We start from the raw sequence: 16,965 nt of genomic DNA on the forward strand, positions 1-16,965 counted from the left end.
CTGCTGTTTGCCCAGAGGCCTCCTCCGAGCACGCCCCCCACCCCCCCCTCCCTCCCCGGCCATGGCGGCCTGAGGGGCCGCGGCGGGGAGGCGGCCCCGCGCCTCCTCCTCCTCCTCCCGCCCCGGGAAGGGCGGTGGCAGGCGGCTGCCCGGCCCCACGCACCGAGGGGGCGCCGGGAGCCCCAGCTCGGCCCCTGGGCGGGCTGCCGGGGCCGGGGCGGAGCTGTGCCGAGCCCAGCAGAGCCGGGGGGGGAGCGGCCGGCGGTGCCGGTGCGTATCGCGCAGCGTGGGGCTGGGCGGCGGGGACCGGACCCCACCGCACCGTCAGGGCTGCGGGGCTGGCAGCGGGCTCGGCTCGGCCCCGGATGGGTTTTATCCCCCTCCTCCGGCCCCTCTGGCCCCTCCGGCCTCCGGGGTGTTATCACGGGGTCGAGGTGGCGAGGCCGGAGGGTGCGGGGCGCTGCCCGGGTTGCTCCGCCAGCCCCCAGGGCGGCCCCGGCGCTGTGGGGTTGGGGAGCGGGGGGCGCTGCTGCTGGGGTGGTCGCCCCCTTTTGGCGTCTGCTCGTGGCCTGGTGGTGCTCGTGGAGAGCTTGCCTCAGGTCCCTGCGATGGGAAAAGTGGTGGGAGAAGGGAGGCGAGACACGTGTGGGGTGCCAAAAAATGAGGGGGGGTCAGTTTAGAGCCTGCTGCCCCAGCGAGGGTGCTGCACCTGCGGCAGCGATTTCTCCTCAGGTAGGCACGTGAGGCGCCGAAGCACGGTTTGTGAACCCCATAACATCGCTGGGCCCTTGTGATATCCCACCTCTTTTCCCCTTGTTGTGCCATTTGCCGTGTGGGTTTGCTGACTGGTTGTGTCGGTGCGGTGGGGTGCTCCCTGTCCGCCGCTTTTACGAGCATCGCTCCATGAGGCGTGCTTGCTGGGACACGTAAAAAGTCTTCTTAAGCAACTATCGTCCTCTCCTACAGGAGCCCGATCTTCGCTGCTGGAGGGAGGTCTCCTGAAATACCAGCCAACGCGGTGCTCCCTGCCAGCCTTCCTGCGTGTCATGAATTGAAAGCTTCCTACGCTACCGGTAGGTGCTGACTCAGAGCCTCGACGTTAAATTGGGCAGTGCCAGTCCTCATTCTGCTGTTTGCAACTCTGTCAAGCTGCAGCAGAGTGCAAACCAACAATGTTCTTGTTAGCATGTCTTGTTGCTGTTCTGGGCTGTGTACGTGTGGCAGGAGGCCTTGGCAGGAGACAAAAGACGTGAAAGCAAATGGTTGATATCAACAGTATTGCTGCTTGGTGAGGGACAGTGCTTTAGGTCTTCGTAGACTACTTGGTGAGAAAAGCAACTACTTCTTTTTCTTCACTTGGATTCTTCTGGCAGTTGAGTAACTGCATTTGGTACATCAGCTGCTGTTAGGTCATCTTTCGTGGTTGAGTATCCTGAAAGACTCCTTAAGCATGTGTGCAAACAAAATGGTAACCTGGGTTCTCTAGTGTGTGTCGGGAAACAATCCCTGGCAGGTGCTGCAATTGAGTGAGAAATCACTCTGGTATAGAATTCATAGAGGAAGATAAAAGCAGAGCATCTGAAATGCTCTTCTTCTAGCCTCTTAAAAGATAAGATTGAACTAGCAGTCAAGTACTGCTCAGGTACTACTACTGAGTTCAATGGGAGTGCTTTGCAATCACATCTTGACTGTGTTGAAGGCACTATTATTCTTGTGCATTTTTCTTATGGTATAGCAGTGAGTGTATGGGCCAGTGTACAAGCCTTTCAACAGTAGGAAGCAAAAAGACGAGCTGTGAAAGGCAGTTTAACTTGTATCCACCAATGAATGGAATAAGCCAATGTTGGCAACATTGCTGACTGTGAACAGATGCCTGCTCTTTGAAGTGGCTGGTAGCTTTGCATTCAGGCAGCACAATTCATATAGGTTGACCTGGTACTAGTGTCTCATGAATGATAAATCGGAACTAAACTCTTCAGTTTCTGCCTTGATGATCTGTTTCAGTACCTCAAAGCCGGTAGGTGAGGATTTTGGAGCTATTTTGATGGTAGGCTATGTGACCAAACAATAAATTCCCTTTCGCAGTGGAACACAGGCACATGAAATTTAACTGTAAGCACGTAGAATTTGAGTGCCCACGTATTGATTTCTTTCAGTACTGTAAGCTTGCCACTCAAAATTCTCTTGGCAGTTGCTTGTCTCCATTAAGGAGCAAATCATATTGCTTAAAACAGGGTTTTGAAGACTATGCTGAGTTCTGTTAAGAGTCCCTTTGCTGTCAGCTTCATTTAGGCACTTAATTTAGCTAGTTAGCTAAAACTTCAGGCTCTGTATCACTTGCATAGTGAGTAACTGCACACAGATTCACTTTCCAGCCCCAGAAGTAGGAACAATTTCATGTGAATGGTCCTTCTAACTATGAATAATTGCCAGACAGTCATTCTTCTGCATCGTTGCATGCTCCAAGCTTACAAAGTGTATTGAAATTAGAGACTCGGCCTAAGCAGCAAAAGCTTTGGGGACTGAAACAGTGAAGCAAACAGACCTTTCTCAGCTGTGTTACCACACGTCGCTTTACTGGTAGTAATATTTGCTGTAAGAGTACAAACAAGTCACAGGGATTTTAACTGAATGACCGCTCGGGGAGGGAGAAATCATGCAAGTAGTTATACCAAGTGATTCAGCTCTCTGCTGAACACAGCCGTTTAACATTCTGCTCATGCACACAACTGCCCTTGCTGCATACAAGAGTTGTGCACTTGGATCAGTTTCTTGGTTCCTTCCCAAGCAGTCTTTTCTTCCTTCTCGTCAATATCAAATGGAACCAGCAGGTCCTTAATGTGTTGGAAGCGTATTGCTGTTCGTACCTGCTGTGTATGTGAGATGTTGACAAATGATAGGGAGTAACGATAAGAGAGTATTTCTCTCAGCTGATGTATTTAAGAGATTGCTAAAGAAATACTGTGTGCGTGTAATGAAGGATGAGTTTTGCTTCCTTCCCCTCCTCCTCCTCTCTGGGTAAGCCAGCAAAATGAGCTCTAACTATCCTCTGCAGCTTCTGTCTGTGTGATTCTCAGTGCTGTGTTTTGTGTCCCACTGAAACAGCATTGCTCAGCTTCAGGGAAACCATTGCAGACTGATAATACATTAACATACTTGATTTCAATCTTTCTCTAGACACCGGTGGAACTGAATCACTGAAGAAAATTATACCTGTCCCAGCAAAAACAAACCACTGTGTTGCCTCAGACAAGTGGGTAGACTCCTTTTTAAAGGAGAAGGTAGCTTTAGGGCTTGAAGGCTTACTAGAAGGACTAACACTGTTTTTCCTAGCAGAACTGAAAAGCAGGAACAAACAGGAGTATTTTAACCTCTACTGGAGAAGGAGGTTGTATCCTGTGTCTGTGATAGCTTGCAGGTGACTGATCCAGTTTGTTCTTCCAAAATGTGTTAGAGAGGGCTTTGTTAGTCTCTCCAGCAAAGCCTTCACTCTGAAAACTGATTCTATCCTTTAATGTTTGAGCAAAAGGTAGGTGGCCACTTGGCACTCTGTTCTACTCTAGGTTTCTTTCTCCCAGTCTTGGATATTAACAAGATCTGTTATTGTTACAGGCTTTCTTTTGCTTACCCAGTGCTCTTACTGTCTTTTCTTGCTGAGAGCCTTCTCGTCTTACAGTAGTGGAAGAGCTCCCTGCATCTGTTTTTAGTTTTGAATGTTTGTAGTGCAATTGAGCTGCCTCTCCAATGCAGCAGTGTAAACAAGTTGTGGAACTGCTTTTTTGATTTTCAGGTTAGTATAGGAAAACTAACTGTGTTAGACCAGTTATGTTCCCTGTAATCATTAACTGACTTTAGGAATCTTGATTCATCAGGCTCAAGCCTGGTGTGTCAGGTGAAGATACCAAACTGGAGACATCAAGTTTGGGCAAGCTCTTCTATTATTGTTGGTTTTGGCAGCAATACAATGTGTATCAGAGCCTTCTGAGGCTGCTTTGAAAATTTGACTCCTCTTACTGTACTCTTGTGCTTCTTAGAAAGAAGGTCAAATCTACAAAAATGTTTGAGTATCTGATTCCCCTTCAAATCAGGTTTGTGGGATCAGGTATCTGAGTTCTAAGAATTGATTATACCAGTCCCTGATGAGAATTTGAGGCCTCCATGTGAATGTGGATTCTGTTCCCCACGGTTAGCAGTCAAAATAAGTCTCAGTTAATTCTGAAGACGTGGGTTAAAAAGTGTACAACTTTTTTTTTCACCCTGCCCACCCCCCAATGCCTCTTAAAAGCTTAAGTGCTTTGCTAATATGAAGAATTTTAATGCCTCTTAGGGGCATGACTGCGTGCTGGACAGTTGAGAACAGCTTGTGCATTAAACGTGTTCAACATAGGAAATAATCATCTTTCTCATACTGGTGTTAATATTTAAGGGAGAAAAGTGAGTTATTATTAAGCCATATCTTATAGAAAAGACACTGCAAAATTGGTTCTTTTATGTCTTTATTAGAGATGAGTACTGAAGCAGAACAGCAGCTTCTCCATGATGCTAGAAATGGAAATGCTGAAGAAGTTAAGCAACTGTTGGATACCATGAACAAAGGAGAAATAATCTTTGATATCAACTGTAAAGGTTAGTAACCCTCCTCAAATGTTTAACCTCGCTGTTGAAGCCACAGATAGTGGAATTGTCACTGTCAGTATAACCTTGTTTTCTTTGGAGTGCTCAACAGAGTAATAAAAAAAACTTATACAACAGTTTTTACCCTGTGGCTCTTAAGACCATACTTGCATAGGGGAGAGAGCATAAAAGCAGAGTACAGAAGTATGTACAGAAACTGAGTAATTCACGAAAGCCAGAAATGTCAACAAGACAAAAAAAAATCAGTACCTCTTTCTACTTACGTTCAAGCTTATGTCAACTTTGGAGCTCTAATATTAAACAAAACAGACCATGGTGCCATGGGATGGTTCTGGGAGGTAAAGAGTCTCCATCAAGGCTGCAGAAAAGATCAGGTACTGTATTTGTGCTCTGCTAAATATGATTTTTAGGCCCGTGTTTCATTATCGTGCAATGGCAGCAGCTATATCTCTTGTCACGTGTGAGCACGGTTGGGATAAAGGCATAGCTTTTGCTGTGTAGTGTACTAGGTCACTTGGGAAATGAAAGTAAAACTGCTAGTTGTCTGTGTCTGGGTCTTTGGCCAATGTTAAAGTTTGGCATATGCATAGCTCACATAGTTAAGCTTGCTGAGCGTTAAAACTTCAAACCGGGGCTGGCTCAGCAAGCTTGTTAGCAGTAGCAGTCTGCCCTATTTCTTTATTCATTTAGCAGCTTTATATTTCTTTACACAAGTATGTTTCTGGTTGCTTCAAAAAAAGTGGATGTGTATCCCACTTTTTTTAGGCAGCCTGGCAATTCTATGTTTAACTGTTGAGCAACACTGAGACAATAGCACTACAGAGGGATGGGAGAGAGAGCAGCTATGCTTCCTGTCAGCCGCGACAGAGGGAACACCTTGCCCTAGAGAGCAGGGAAGGCTGTTATCTAAATAAGCTCTGATCCTTTCCCAACTCTAGTTCTTAATCAGCAGTTTACTCATCCTTTTGTTTGGCTACTCATTCGTGGCTGTGTTTTTCCAATAGTTAATGTGCTCACCTCAGGAAAAACAAGTTGTGTGGAAAACCCAGACTCCTGATACTTCATCCTCAGTGAGCTAGTTCATAACTTAAAAGGAAGCTAGGTAGAGCTTGAAGGAGCTAGAATCCTTCTCCCTCACAACCGTGTCCTTTGCAAATATTCATGGCATTGTGTGTAGTCTAAACAACTGGAATAAAAAAAGTGCCTGGAAGAGTTTGCAGAGCTTCTCAGATGTGTTTCTAAACATGATCTGAAGTCGAGAAAGCATAATGAAGTTGTATAATGTGCAGTCCTATGTTATGTCAAACAAATTAGTTTCTGGTCAGCATTCCTGCTCCCAGTTGAGTGTTGATATTGTGAAAGACTGTAGCTAGGTAGAAGAGATTGAGCTAATGAAAGGAAATGTGGATGATGTTTAGCTGTTCCTCTTTCAGTTCAGTAATACATGGCCAGCCAGCTAATACATGCTTGCTAATGGAAGGTCTAGGAAACTAGAGGGAATGTGCTGATGATAGTTGAGGTTAAACTAAATCTGAATAGGGAATCTATATGCAGTGAAATCTCTGTTATGTCCTGGTTCCTCTAAGTGTTAGAGGACAGAAGTGCAACTAAAGCGTTCTCTGGAGGAACTGTTCTGGTTGTGTGAAACCTGAGTTAAATCTCCATCCTTCCGCAGTCACTCTTTGGAGACTGGCTGTTTCAATTAACTCTCCTCCTGTAGAGTATCCCATTGAAAGCAGTCTAAGACAAATGCCATCCAACCAGCCTCTACTGCCTCCTCATTACCAAAACCACCGTGTATTGCTACAAATCCTATCTGGCAGTTCCCAAGAGATCAGTAATTGCATAACCACAGGATGATTAACTAAAATGCAGGCTGTAGACTGTAACTGACATTTTTGCAACCCTCAATCTTCCTCTCTTCAGCCTCTTGTCCTTCTGTCATTGCCTTCTGGATAATCACAGATCTCCCTAGAAAGTCAGGGTATGGGGATTGTCTTCAATGCTGCAGAAGTGCCTTCAGGACTTGCATCCGATGTGGTAAAGATGCTTGCCTTGAAATAAAGTACTTCTGGAGGAGGTGGAAGGATGTACTGGAGGTAGTGTAAATCGCTCCTGAGCGTGCCTTGGGAGACTCAAATCTGACAGGTTAATGCGCCTGGGTGTCTTGTCTTCCCAAGGCTGACACTGTTTCTGAGGCTGTACTCTAGGTACACAAGCATGAAGTCTTACAACAGTGGTCCCAAGCATCCCAATTTCAGACAAAGTGAAGAAAGGGAAAATAAATCCACACTTCTCACACTTGCTATTCTGTGGCTGGATTCTAGTCAGTCAGTGCTTGCAGATAAGCAAGATTTGCTTGATGATAATCCAGCTAAGCGGTGTGAACTTCCCTTTCCAGTTTTCTCAGTTTGCCAGCTTCAAAAAAAGATATCCACGTTAAAACACCAACAAACCAGGGTTTCATCCAAAACGGTCGTACTTCCTATGGCCATCTTCTTAAATTCAAGAAAATAGAATGTTTAGGACTTTGCAAACAAAACAAACAGAAAAACCACAGAACTGTGAAATAAAGACAATGGTCAATAGTGTCATGCCACGATATTCATTTGAATGACTATAGAGTAGCCTGGCAGACCACAACCAAAATATGACTGCCTTGATTGTCTTAATTCTGTAAATAAATGGTAACATTTGAGAGTTACAGCTAACTGCCATCAAAGCAAAGAATTGGGTAGGGGAGGTTGTTTTGTTGTGCTAGTCTACTTTTATATCCCTGCGTTCTTCCCGGTGTAATGATGTCCTGTTGTTAAATAAAGAAAGTAGGACACATCAAAGTGCAAACATTTGTGGTCACTTGAAGAGGAGTAACAAATGCCTCAAGGTTGAGAAGTAACATGTTGGCTAACATCAAAAATGCAAACACTGAGTGGGTGCAGAACAAGGGCCTCTGGCACTTTATTGAATAAGAACTGCAAATCTGGACAGGTTCCTGAATTTTTCATGACTGAAGTCCTTGGCAGCAGCATTGCCTTGTCAGTGCTATAACTAAGCACTGTCTTTGGCTAATTGTATGAATTCAGTGTAGCTAGGCTCCTTTTTGTGGTCTTTGGAAGAACCTTCTGCTCTACTAGAGTGAGGGGTGAATGATGTCCATTTAGTGTGTGTTACCAAGCATACATAGCCCCAAAGTTAGTGATCCACACAGCATTTGTCTTCTTTGGTGCTTGAGCCCATTGGTCATATGGGGCAGGAATTCTGTTGTAGGCCAGGCTGGGATGAGGGGAAGGTATTAAATCTGGGGTTGGAACAACAGAAGGAGCAGAGAAGAAGGAAACAAACCAAAGAAACGGCCAATAGAATATAGAAATATTAGCTGGAAACAATCATAAGAAATGGGAAAGTGTTTCAGCTGTGATCTACCTTCTAATGTTACTTTGTAAAATGAGAGCAGAAAGAGAATGACAAACTTGAAAGTCTGCTCAGCAGTTCTTTTTTCCTCATGCAAGTGGCTTGTTTCCTCATGGCAAACTTACATTGTTTACATGTTCCCAACTTCAGCATACACAAAAAGGGAAACATGAAGGTGGAAGTAACTTAAATTATTTTCTAATGCCTCATTTTCATTTTGCTTCCAAACAGAGTGATAGCTTTTAGGTGGCCCTCAGAATGCTGTGGGTCTGTTGCTTAGTAAAAAAGAAACACACAGCATCTTTTCTTAACACGTGTCAGCATTGCAATGGGCAAGTAAGAGGCATTTGTCAACTTAGTTATTTTTAATGCTTTAATATCTTAATTGTAAAGAAGTGATTGTAGGACGGTTCTTGACTTTCAATCATACAGCCAGTCCTCCAAGACATGCTTTAAATGCTCCCTAAGAAAGACTTTGTGGGTTGGAATCTGTGACTTTCTCAAACTACATAGTGATTTAATAGTTTAGATGGCATAATACTGATGCTTCCACCCTCCTTGTTCCTCTGTTACTGTGAAGAATGAGGGTACGTACAAAGCTCCAAACGCATGACAAAGTCTTTTTTGTGCTCTGTGATCAAAAGTTAATTTACCTGACTCTGTTTTGTGTCTTTTAGGCAGAAGTAAATCTAATATGGGTTGGACACCTCTGCACCTTGCATGCTACTTTGGACATGCTGTTGTGGTAGAGGATTTGCTGAAGGTATATTTCTATTTACCTCAGTGTATAAGGCTGAAAAATCTTTGTTATTTTAGAAGCACTTAGTATTTATTCAGTTTTTTGCAATAGAAGAAAGTATTTGTTGCAGAGAGACGGAGCCATTCCTACAGTTTATCAGCAGGTAATGGAGATAACTAAGCTGATCCTCAAAATGAACGAGTAAAATAGTTGCAGTATTAAGACCAGCCCAGTTTATAAGGATCCAAAATAGTAATATTGGAAGTCTCTGAGATACTGCAGTAGTATGCAGCTGTTACTTAGAACAGTGTTTATCAGTACTAGCAGTGCTAAGCTGACTTTCTCATTAAGCATGTGTGCCACCTATGTAACCATAACCAGATCTACCTTACTGTGGTATATAAAGTGTATAATTTAGGAAATTTCACTTAGTGAGTTGTAAGAAAGTCCAAAATGTTTCACGTGCAGGCACTTATGTTACCTAACTATAAGTTTTGTGTAGAAGTATTTGCAGAACTCTGTGCAGGGTAACTTGTATGCAGTTTTTTTTTTTTTTTTTTTTTTTTTTTTTCTAGGCACGTGTTACTGTAGTTTGACTCATTATTTCTTTTGTACATCTTTGAAATGATGAACTGTTAACCTTTGTGGTCAAACCTAACCTATTTGTATCTTTGTAGTCACATCTGCACTGTGTTTTGAGTTGTTTCTGGCTGAGGTTTTTTCCCCTCATCTCTCACAGTAACTTCAACCAATCCTACTTGTATTATACCATATTCTTGTTTGAAAGATTTTGCTGTAGATGGTAGGAACATGCGGAACAGTATCAAATACAAAGGTAGCTAATCAAAACTTGTATTTCATTCAGAATAAAGGCTACCAACCATAATCATGACTCTAAAGCAGGAAACAAAGGTGATATTTCTCTAGAGCTCTTCTCTAGCCTACGTGCCTGCTCAGTAGATAATGTTGTTCTCGATCCAAGAGGGCTACTTAAAACAAAAGGTAAAGTTTTGTCACTTAACATAGTTATCAACACTTCCAGAGATGAAAGGCTGTGTGTAATTTTAAGTGTTTTCTTCATAGCTTGTAGTGCTCTTGAAAAGGTATTATTTAAAGAATAAATAGAGTGATAAAGGAGGCTGTGCCCTGCTGGAAGCTAGGCATGTAGTGTGCTCTCTGTACTTGTGCCTAGGTTTTGTGCTCAATGACTTAGCAAGTGAGGAATTGTCAGGAACAGGGCCCTGGAACCAGAGTCAGACAGCAGTGGTCTGATTTAAATTACGTGACCTAGACAGAAGCCATAAAGGTACACACATTCTGTCCTCTTCCTGAGCTTCTGAGAGGTTAGGCAAAGAAGAATAGAAAAATCCCTACAGAAGACTGGTAAGATCTTCTGTTTTCCTATGTAGTATGCCAAGCAGTCTTCCTTTCAGAGAAACAGTATGGGATGGGGAAGGCATGTGACAAGAGGAAGTGGTATTCAAGCCAAAGATTACAGGAGGGAAGGGAGGAGATACAGGTTATATTTCAGGTAGGTACCATCTTAATGCTGACGAGGAAGTTTTCTCTTCAAGTGAAAGTGCAGCAATATTTGCCAGAGAGAATATTACTTGTTAAATTGGCAGCACCAGCAGACTAGTGCTGCTGTGTGTATACAGCTGTGATATGCACATTCCCATTGCTATTGCAGTTCTTTCAGTAAGTTGGAAAAAAAAATAAAATAAATAAAAATGCAAAACCGGCAAACTAAAAAAAACAATCCCACAAACTGTTAAACTTTTTCTGTTTGCCTTCTAAAAAGCAAAAGAGATGCCTGGAAAAAACACAAGAGACTTTTCCTTTTTAAACAGCTTGTACAGTTCTGGCTATGAATCTTGCATACATAATTCACCTTTATTTCCTGTATGGTTACATTAAGCTCTGATCCAATTTTGTCATGAGGCCCCCTTTAGTCAGAAGGAGTATCTATGCAGTTCCTGTTGGAAGGACATTCAGATACCTTTTGCTCTTTCCATTTAGGCTGGTGCGGATGTGAATGTGCTGAATGACATGGGAGACACTCCGCTCCATCGTGCAGCTTTCACAGGACGTAAGGTAAAGTACGTTAGCTTTTCTTTTTAACTTCACTCATGGGATTGCTAAGGAAACTCTAGCAGTAAGATCACTTCACAAAGATATTTATACAGCATCTCTCTGAAGAAGACTTATCGTTTGTTTTGGTACAGCGTGTTCAAAAGAACTGTGCACATTGCATAGCTGCTGTAACTCTGTCCAAAACAAAAACACGGTACAAATATCTTCTTTTCCTGAAGACAGGAGAAGACTGGTCTGTGGTTTTCTGTGGTAGGCTATGTCATATCTTTTTTGTTTTTTTGGTGGTGACAGTGTGTCTGGCAAACGGAAAGAAATAGTAGTGTTTGTCTTCCACTGACGTGCTGTGCATCAATTGTGTAACTGGAGCTTCTGCTCTGCTTCGGCTTTATGCCAGAGAAAATGCTTAAGTGTGGCACTATCTGTAGCTGCAGGTGCTAGTTACCATGTGGAGAACAGTGTAAAGATCTCTGCTAGGAGATCTCATCTACTGCTGAAGTACAACAGGTCAATTTGTGCCCGGTATGTTTGGGTAAGAGGAGTAGGAATTGTTCCTCCTAATTAAATGCATATTTACATAGACAGAAAGCACGTTTTATTTTAATCTCAGGGGCTTCTGGAGGGGCGAAAACATCAATTTAAAAATAAATTATCTTATCTTTAAAAATAAGACAGACCGTTTGCTGTCTGGAACTGTTGTTTCTTCATAGATAAGTAGAACTAGCGGGCTTCTTAAAGGTCTGTGATGTGAGACTAGTTTGATTTGTTCCCTGCTTCCTATCATTACTCCCAAACTAGCACTACATCTGTGAATAATCACTTGGCCCTAATGAAAGAGTGACTATTTAGCCATAAGATTTCTCTTATCAAGAGCCAGTAATATTATTTTAACCTGTTGAATTCAGTATTTGGACCAGATACACATACATGCTTTTAAATCAGAGTGGGTCTGTTCAGCCATAACCCTGTTAGTTCCCTCAGCCTGGCTGCTGTGAAAGAGAAGGTGGCAGCTAGTCCTGCTCTTCAATCTCTCAGAAACATTCCTTCCTGTTTTCGTTAGTGGTGATAGGTTATTGTACTACTCCTCCTACAGGATGTCAAAAGCTGGAAAGCTGGGTTCTGGTCTTACCACAACTGCAATAGATAAGCAGTGTTCTTCAAATTGTTTTCCAGGAGGTGGTGATGTTACTCTTGCAGTGTAATGCTGATACTTCTATTGTTAATGGGAGTGGAGAGACAGCAAAAGAAGTTACTCATGATAAAGACATAAGGAATATGTTGGAAGGTAACTTTAGTAGGTTATAGACCGTTTGCTAAACACTTGTACTTTCTAAAAGCTGTTATTTTCTTGCAAGCTATAAAAGCTCAATTGAATTTTCTATCTAAATATGGTAATTAGAAAGAAAAAATACACTTTTTTTTCCTGAATTACTGATGGGTTATTTTTTCTATGGTATGTCTGCAAGTGACTTGAAGAGCTATGTATTATAAATGTTAATAGCATTATTCAAGTAAATATTTCAATCCTGTTGGGCTGATCCTTGCTACAGCTCTGAATAGTACATGGCAGTCAATGCTGTAGCACTCTCAAAAAGGAGAAGTTGAAGTCAAGAATAGAAAATGGCTTTGTCAACAAGATTGATAAAAAGCAAAATTCTGAACAGCTTGCAAAGGTGACTCAGTGTTAGATCAAATTTAGAGCTTGTTGTTGCAGTCTTGGAGCTTATCCCAAACGAAGAAGAAGAAATAAAAACAAAAACCAACCTTCCCACATTTCTTCCACCATCTTGTAGGTGATGAAAGTGAGGGAAGTGGTGTCCAAATACCTACATAGCATCACTATTTACAGTTCTGGAGAGTCCAAGAGCTGTTACTTCCTAGTGTTACTATGTACTGCCCCTAAATACTGTTGAAGAGCTGCGTCCAGTGCTACAGACTGTATATGTGAGAAGGGATCTCTTCTGGTTTGACACTCAGTTGCACAGATAACAGTCCTTCCCAATGCTCATCTGCTGGATTGTAAGAGAATAATAAAACTTCTGTGGGATGAAAGGAAGAATAGGAGAGAAATTGAAAGGAACGCAAGGACGATATGATGGGGCTGGCATGTAGTTTTCTCATTTTCTATTTTACTGGAGGCTGGATTTGGGCTATAAGTGTTTAAAAGTAATTAATGCATGTGTGTACACATACTTGCATGTCTTGTCAAATATTATTACTTTTCTGAACATCAGATTTTTGTCTTTGACACAGTTGCTTCTGAGTAAATAATCCATTTATACCTATCCCAAATAAATAATACTGTAATTGCTACTTTCTTCCTATGCTTGTGTACTTTAGACATACCAGCCAGTTCATTGAGACTGATTGATTGTATTTTATTTTTATTTTTTCTCTAACAGCAGTGGAAAGGACACAGGAAAGGAAATTGGAGGAAGAACTCTTAGGAGCAGCAAGAGATGGGGAAACAGGGAAACTGTCTGCTTTGGTAAGGATTCAAGTACTTGCAATACTTCAGTGTCCAATGGTTGAAGCTACGACGGTAATGTGTAACAAAGTGACATTGGGCCTTACATTTCAAAGTGCTGTGACTTCCGAATGTTAGTGCTGTGTACAATATTATGTTGGTAAGATGCTGAAGCCCCAGGTGTTTATTGGCCACCTTGTTGGAGGTTGCAAAGCAGTTGTTTTCTACGTCTTTCATGTTAGTTTTCTAAATGGTCTTCATGTAGTTTTAAATTCCAGTGTTCTGGATCTCTTGACATAGCAGTGTGTTTTCACTGCAGTATGGCCTATTTTCAGTCTTGAAAGTAACCCTTTGTCCCCACCAACCAGTGCAGCTGAAATCTCTAGTTTTTAATGAACAGTAATCTGCACAACACAGTTCCACTCTGAGAAAAGCTTGAAGACTTTGTATTTGTACACACGCTGAAAGTAATTTAAACTGAACAGTACCATGGTATAGTAAGGCAATGGGAGAAGCAGAATCACTGAAAAATTGAGACCAGAATGTGCCTCTAAATTATCTAGTCCAATTAAATAACCGCTTGCAGAACAGAGTCAGCTGGAGCAGGCTGCCAAGAACCAGTTGTATTTTGAAGCAGGGCCTCAGTGTTTAACTCAAGTTTTCTTGAGAGTACTGAAGAGTTTCCTTGGAAGTCAGATGTGCATTGTGGAACACTTTCCATCCAATTAGTATCTTTAGTCTTAAAAGGTAATATGTTAAAGCAGTCTGAAGGCTTCTATTTGCTTTTAATGGAAAATTCACAACTGTGGGATTTGTATGTTTAATGATTTGGCATTCTGTTAATTTTACCCTCATCTAAATTGATCCCTTCAAGGCTGAAGAGCCCTTGTCCGTCCAACTACCTGCATGGAAACTTTTTAAATCTTCAGTTAGCCTTGTTGTTCTTATCTGTACTTCTTGTACTATCCTCTGAACTGGAGAGAGAACCAGAGATGTACAGAATACCTCATGTAGAAGAATAGTACATTAATGTACTGGCATGATTGTACTAATTGTAATTAATATGCTGGCATAAGTGGTCTGTTCTTGATTCTGGTGATTCATAACACCTGCTGCATTTGACGATGTGTGCCTGTTGACTATTACAGTAATATGGGGAAAGAAACAGAAAAGGGTGACTCCTCTTAGTAATCTGTTGTTAAAGAGCTTTGTGCTTTTTTTCATGTGCCATGTAACTGTATATCCACATATAATTCTTGCTGTAAACTTTTTTAATTTCTAAGCTACGTATACATTTCAGATGTAGCATCACTGAGCTGTGTATATGTGAGGACAGCTATATGTGGACCTCTAAACATCTCAGAGCACTTAAGTGTTTTTTGTTTTTTTTTTTTTGAGCCCAAGATTAAGTAGTGACATGGGTTTTTCCCAGAATCCTTTGAATTGGACCTGTGACCATTGCATTACAATTTTAAAACTACCGCTGATTCTTGAGGAAACCCAAAGAACTTTTTTCCACTTTACTTTTCTAACCTTAAGTAAAATCTCAATGGAGAGTTTGTGTAGCTCTCCTGAATGGCCCTTTATCTTGAGAGTTCCTTATATTTTGCCTACTGATGTTCAGGACTTCTCTGTTCCTTTGTCTTTTTTTTTTAATTATCAGACTATTATACTTATGAAACCACTTTAGCTGGTTAAGTCTTCTTTTGTGAGACATAATAGACTAGAATTTATTCTCTAGTGCCCTCCTTTTGGAACAGAACAGCACTTACTTGAAAGATACCTTTATTGTTAATTCTCCTTTATCCTGATAATTTTACTAAAAAATACTGTGGTGTGTATTTTAACCCAATTGTCTGAGAGAAATAACTTAATTGTATAGTTTCTCCATATAGTTCTCTCCATTTCTAATTGAACTTCAGACCATTTTCTCTCCTTTTCCTGCATATGTTTCTAACCTAGTTACTCCTATTGTAGTTTCTTGAAGTCAACCTACTGGTGGCTCTTGTGCTTTCCTTCTGTTGAGATTCTCACTAGATCATAGTATGTTTTGCTACTAAAAGTTAGACTTTCAGTAGCTGTCTTAAATGGTGTTCTTCAGTCTATGTGACTCAAAACCAGTAAGCATTCTTCCTCTGAGTTCTCAAAAACTTACTTGTACATACACTGACACGGCTGGAGGTTTTCTTGTCTCAATGAGTCTATGCATGAAACTTCCTTCAAATAGTACCTCGTGACAAGGTAAAAGATTCTGAAAGTACAGTCAAGTGGCTTAAAAGGTGCTTTGACAGGCAGTGGTAGAGCGGATATAAAACAGCTGCTCTGAAGGAGTAAAAATCTGCATGCTCAGGGGCTTGGGTATTTGAGATCTTGGTGTTGATGAGGTTATACTTTTACAAGCTGTTTCTTCTTGACTTCTCTTTCCAGTTAAACTGTACATAACAGTTGTAGCAGTTTATCCTTTATGAGGCACATTAAGCTGGTTAATATTGATGCTAACTTAAATTGTTGCCACAGGAATCCTGTTATTAAGGAATAATTTCTCTGATATAGCGTGTCTGATCTAGAGAAACTCAGTTTAAGTCTTCTACAATTGTCATCAGGCACTTGTAAATCTAGTTTCCCAAGACTGCTGAACACCAACTTAGTGTTTTTATTAAGAAAGTTCCATTTGGTTTGGAAGTTTAACGATAATTGTGTGTATACATCAAATAGCCACATATTACAGTGGAATTAGTGGTATTTTAGGGGTGGTAGTTGTGTCATGCTTAATAACGTTTTTCTTTGAGAAAAGGGTCGGTTTCTCGAAGCCATGTCCAATTAAAACTCTTTTTTTCCACTCCTCATTTACATAGCTGCTCAAATCTTAAGTTTCTGTGGTAGTTAGACGTGAGAATATAGCAAAACTGTATGACAGGCTGCCTATACCAGGAACTGTTAAATGGCTGTTGCTTTTGAAGTGCTGTCACTGAGAATGACAGGCCTACCACCCTACTACACAAAACCCTTATTCTCTGAAGCAGTGTGGCTGCATAAACTTGTTTTGGATGGAGTGCTGGCCAGTACTAACTTTCAGACTGTGGATAATAGTCTTCCACAAAAAACAGTAAGTTTTGGCTCAGCTCAAAAGTCGGATAATGTAACAGATGACTGAACTGTGGTTTTGGGGAGTTCTCTCTGACACTGTGTGGCTTAGCAAGATTCTGAGCAGAGAAAGAGGTGAGAAGGATACAGCATACAAAAAAAAAAAAAAAGAGTTCCTTACTGCAGCTGAACATTTTCCTTGATTGCTGTAGTCTTTGCCTTTCTCAGAACATCTGCTACCTGCCTGTTTCATTGCCAGACCTGCACAACTGTTCCGAACTAGGATACTTCAAGCTTTCAAAAGGATGAAGGTGGCATCTGGAGGGGGGGAGGGGAAACTGGTAAGCCAACCAAACTTTTTTTTTTTCCAGTTAAACAAGCCCAAACCACCTGATATCAACTGTACAGATCAGATGGGGAACACACCATTGCATTGTGCAGCATACCGTGCCCATAAGCACTGTGCATTAAAACTTCTGAAAAGTGGAGCAGATCCTAAAATAAGAAACAAAAATGGTGAGTACCGAATAAAAGTACA

General features: G+C 41.6%; 1 protein-coding gene across 1 annotated transcript in view; it reads left to right on the forward strand.

Annotated features, from left to right (window-relative positions):
- Positions 1-231: 231 nt before the first annotated feature.
- Positions 232-16,965, forward strand: part of OSBPL1A (oxysterol binding protein like 1A) — a 77,624-nt gene continuing 60,890 nt past the window's right edge. The window contains exons 1-8 of the mRNA XM_032181271.1: positions 232-270; positions 967-1,073; positions 4,504-4,626; positions 8,724-8,809; positions 10,805-10,879; positions 12,050-12,161; positions 13,279-13,364; positions 16,799-16,943. Coding sequence (XP_032037162.1) covers positions 4,506-4,626; positions 8,724-8,809; positions 10,805-10,879; positions 12,050-12,161; positions 13,279-13,364; positions 16,799-16,943 — 625 coding nt within the window. The 5' untranslated portion in view covers positions 232-270; positions 967-1,073; positions 4,504-4,505. The remainder of the gene's footprint in view (positions 271-966; positions 1,074-4,503; positions 4,627-8,723; positions 8,810-10,804; positions 10,880-12,049; positions 12,162-13,278; positions 13,365-16,798; positions 16,944-16,965) is intronic.

This window comes from Aythya fuligula, chromosome 2, assembly GCF_009819795.1.
Source record: "Aythya fuligula isolate bAytFul2 chromosome 2, bAytFul2.pri, whole genome shotgun sequence".
NCBI lineage: Eukaryota > Metazoa > Chordata > Aves > Anseriformes > Anatidae > Aythya > Aythya fuligula.